This window comes from Sceloporus undulatus, chromosome 3, assembly GCF_019175285.1.
Source record: "Sceloporus undulatus isolate JIND9_A2432 ecotype Alabama chromosome 3, SceUnd_v1.1, whole genome shotgun sequence".
In the NCBI taxonomy this organism is placed as follows: Eukaryota; Metazoa; Chordata; class Lepidosauria; order Squamata; family Phrynosomatidae; genus Sceloporus; species Sceloporus undulatus.
Window position 1 is genome coordinate 270,769,851 of NC_056524.1, and position 4,366 is coordinate 270,774,216.

The following is a 4,366-nucleotide window of genomic DNA, read 5'->3' on the forward strand; positions in this document are numbered from 1 at the left end:
ATCATCATCATCATCATCATCATCATCATCATCATCATCATCATCATCATCATCATCACAGTTGTCTCATGTGAACTGAATGTACCTGAGAAAGTGCTCAACAACCTCCTGCAATTCTGCAACAGAAGGAAAGATGGGAAATGGCTGCCAAACTGTCTTTCAGCAAATTCTGTGATCCATTTTTGCTCTTTTATTTAGGTTCTGTCAGTACAAAAACTACTAATTAAATCCAACTGCCACCTCATGGTTATACATCTAAAGTAGCCTGGCAGAGACCGGCTTGAACTTCTTTTACATATTTGGAGGAAGGCGAAGTTATGCATAGCTTCCCCAGGCAACTTCCTTCATTGGTTAAATATTGTTTTTTCAAATTTAGCTTAACCATTGCCTCTTATCCTATCCACAGCAGGAATGATGAAAAAAGATTTCCCTCTTCTTTCTGAAAGTGGGATTAGAAAGCTATTTATCCAGGAGAGATTCTCAAGTAGCTTGAGATAATTGGAGGAAGTGCTCTGTGTTTCTACCTATGTGATGAATGCTGCAGCCTATCTATAGATACAGCCAGCTGAGAGATTCTGTCTTGACTGCTGTTTTGCAGTTCTGTTGCAATTGCATTTAGCATCTAAGTTCTGGGGTCAAGTAGTCAAGGCATATATTTAAAAAGGTCTTTGCTCCTAAATGAGGCACTTTGTGAAGGACAACAGCAAAGTAATGGCAAAAGGAAGGAAAGGACAAGGGCCAGATAAAAAAAGATACAAATCAAGAAGAAATTAGATGGCCCCCACTCACCATGGATGTATCTATTTGAGCTAACAGCCGAGGATTGTTCTGTTCCACAGCCTCTAAGCACTGCAGCATGACTGTGACATGGGCATCACTGAGCAGAAAAGCTGAGTCTGTGAAAGGAAGAGGGAAGAAAATGAGGGAACTGAGATTCAAACAGCCTACTGTTCTTTTGTTTGTTGGTTCACATCATACATAATGTTTGCATTTCCATTGCCTATGGGCTTTGTAACAGGGAACTGGGATGGGATGTGGGTGAGAAGTAATCTAAAGGCTTCCAGACAGAAGATGGGGACTTAATACAGTATGTACTTTGTTTTTTGCCCTGACATGCACACAGAAATGCGAAAAATAAACAGTATGTAGTAAAAACTAAGAATATAAAGATGTTAAAAAATAAAATAGCAGAATGACCTCATAACTGACAAAGCCAATGATCAAAAAGCTAAACCAAATTAATATACAAAGGGATCTTCTAGCACTTTTCAGGCTAATTGTGCAAAAAAAGTTGTAGCATAAGCTTTCGTAGACCAGGTTGATTTCCTCAAATGCTAGGAGTGAACTCCTAGTTTACACACACACACACACACACACACACACACACACACACTGTTGTTGTACATTTGAATGCAATAATAATAAACTTTAAAATAAAAAAATGCTAGGAGTGAACTACGACAGTGATTTCCAAACTTTTTTCTTCCAGGGGTTTTGGACTTCAACACCCACAAACCTCAGACAGCTTGGCCACCAGTCAGTAATTCTGGGAGCTGAATTCCAAAACATCTAGAGGACCAATGACCAGAAATCATTGGTCTAAAAGAAGACTTTGGTGTTTATCAGACGAGCTCTTAAAGAGGTACTATTCCAGTGTGACTCCTCTAGCTGCCTCCTGTTGCATGCTGGGATTGGCAGTTTTAAGGAGGGGTATTTAGAATTCTCAGGCAGAGAAGTTCAGCTCCTTAAAACTGCCAATCCCAGCATGCAACAGGAGGCTGCTAGAGGAGTCACACTGGAATAGTACCTCTTTAAGAGCATAGTGTGATAAACATCATTGAGAAAACACTGGTGTTCCAGTGAGCTACAAGTGAGTTCTACGCCTGTGAGGCAGTCTCCAAAAGGTCCTCTGTGTATCTCCATGTCCACATGACATATGAAAAGTTAAGCAGGGCCATTTGCAGTTAAATGCAGTCTGTAAAGGAAGCGGCCAAGTTAAAGGCATTTAGGCCAAGATACTTCCTCTGTTCTAGCTTTAGCAACAGTGCTGCCTACTTCTCCACTGTGTACCTATTTAGCTGCTCTCAGTTTTACAAAGTTGTTTACCTTAGAAGCAAGTCTCTGAATAAGCATACTTGTGGCACAAATTACAGATATGTACAGAAATGCAATTTTTTGTTTAAAAAAATCTTAACAAACTTCGTGCCAGCATAGCTACTTTTGAAGGAAACAGCATTTGGTGTGTTATTTAAGAGCTGCATCATAAACATGGACACCCCACATCTCAAAAGAATAGTTGCAAAACAGCCTCTGCAGCTGTATTATGGAAACAAAAGCCTCTCAGATATCAACCTTCAGACTACATCAGTCGGAACAGGGAAACACCACCACCCCCGCCATCATAGTACAAGCTTTAAACACTTAAGGCTTTGTACTCTGAAAATTAACAGGCTATGGTCATAAGCATGAGAGCCAGCCTGGAGTACTGGTTTGAGTGCTGGACTATGACTCTGGAGATCAGAGTCTGATTCCTGGCTCAAGCATAAAAACCCAAGTTATACTTTCTTGCCCTCAGAGGATGGCAATGGCAAACCCCTTCTGAAGAAACTTGCCAAGAAAACCCTATTAGGGTTGCCATAAGTAAAAAATGGTTTGGAGGCACACAATGACAAACCATAAGCATACTGAGGCTGGATTAAAAGAACCCAACAAGGAGATAAGAATGCAGCCCAAAGGAAAGGGACACTGCTAGCTACCACACCTCTGGTGCCCTGACAGATGCATGGATCTATTAGGTCTTTGAGATCATTTGGAGAGGTATTCCTGGTGATGCCACTCACTCATGAAATTAACTCTGCAGTTGTTAGGAGCAGGATATTTAGCACAGCGGCATAGAAGTCATCATGACAGTACAGTAAAAGCCTACAAACATAAAAGTCTTAAAAGTAATGCTTTAACTAGCATGTTGTTGTTTTTCTAAAGAACTTGGACTCTCCCCAAGGCAAAGCCAACAATTATGGGATGCATTTCCCAGAGAAGCTCCGTAGCTTGTCCCTCCAGTTTTAAGCAATTATGATCTGCCAGCCAAACCCTTCCTCTGAGTTCCTAGTGAAGCCCTTCCTGGAACTAATAAATATAAAATATTTCAGAAATCAAGAATTCTGGTTATTAAACACCACTGTACTTATCGATACCTGCCAGAGTTTAAAGCAAGTGGGAGAGGGTGTTAATGGTAATGTCTGGAAAAGAGAATGTAATTTAGAGGGTAAGGACATTTTAATAAGAGAATGTATCTTTAATTTTTGATTCATCAAAAATCTTTCTTTCAGTTGTCTATAAGCAAACCAGTTACAGGATCTTCTTGAGTTTTCATTATTCTCTTTCCTTGTTTTCCTTCATAATATCTGCATATGTAACCCAATGATTCTCACCAAGTTCTTCTCTTGTGAATATCCATCCCCTCATTAGACGAAGCCCATACTGGAATTTCTGGACACCATCTTAATTTATATTTTTCCCCAGATTCCTGGCTCAAGCATAAAAACCCACTAGGTTTTTATGCTTGAGCCAAGTGCTTTCCTAATTATATGATTTTTAAAATTATTATCCAATTTTACCTTTTCATAGAATAGGTACCCATGAAATCCAAATTTTAATTCAGTCCTTTCCAAATTTATTGTTCTTTTATTTTCTAATCTTATCCAATCTGATAGCCAATCTAAAGCACATGCATAGTAATACCATTTTAAATTCGGTACTGCTAAACTTCCTTTCTCTATTGAATCCTGAAAAACTTTCATTTTTACTCAAGGTTTTTTGTTGTTCCAGATAAAACTGGATATATCTTTTTCCCATTTTTTAAATGGTTCGTCATTAACAAATATGGGGAGATTTTGGGGAAAGGAAGATAATTTTTGGTAAAACTGACATCTTTATTGTGGCTGTTTTTCCCATCCATGATATATTTAAATTTTGCCATCTTTTTAAATCTTTTAAAATCTCCTCCAAACCTCTTCCCATGAGCACAAAAACAGGGGCGTTTTCAAGGACAGTTTGTTTTCCCAATTCTGGAAGCCTTATTAATTCTTCTGTAAAGCTTAGTGATAAGAGAATGTATCCTGAAAAGGATAGCTGGCAGCATTTCCCTGCTTCCAATTTCTCCTTCTTCCATGAATTTAGTAACAGGCCCATAGTTATTAGATATGTAATATCTTGGTTTGTTAGTCAAATATATTCAACCCATCCACGGATAAAATAAAAACCAGATAAACCATATGAAATATGATAAATAATGAACTTAATAAAAAGACAGAAAGAAGAAAAGGAAATCTGATAACTTCTAAATAATAAATGAAGTAGCTATAAC

General features: G+C 38.3%; 2 protein-coding genes across 6 annotated transcripts in view; one reads left to right on the forward strand and one right to left on the reverse strand.

The window, feature by feature from the left end:
• ARMC9 (armadillo repeat containing 9) overlaps positions 1 to 4,366 on the forward strand; it is a 1,183,007-nt gene that overhangs the window by 587,332 nt on the left and 591,309 nt on the right. The window lies entirely within an intron of this gene.
• The window catches only part of RUBCN (rubicon autophagy regulator), a 62,092-nt gene that overhangs the window by 34,896 nt on the left and 22,830 nt on the right, over positions 1 to 4,366 (reverse strand). For all 5 annotated transcript variants that reach the window (XM_042457381.1, XM_042457379.1, XM_042457380.1 and 2 more), the window contains exon 5: positions 790 to 896. In XM_042457381.1, the coding sequence (XP_042313315.1) occupies positions 790 to 896 (107 nt within the window). The remainder of the gene's footprint in view (positions 1 to 789; positions 897 to 4,366) is intronic.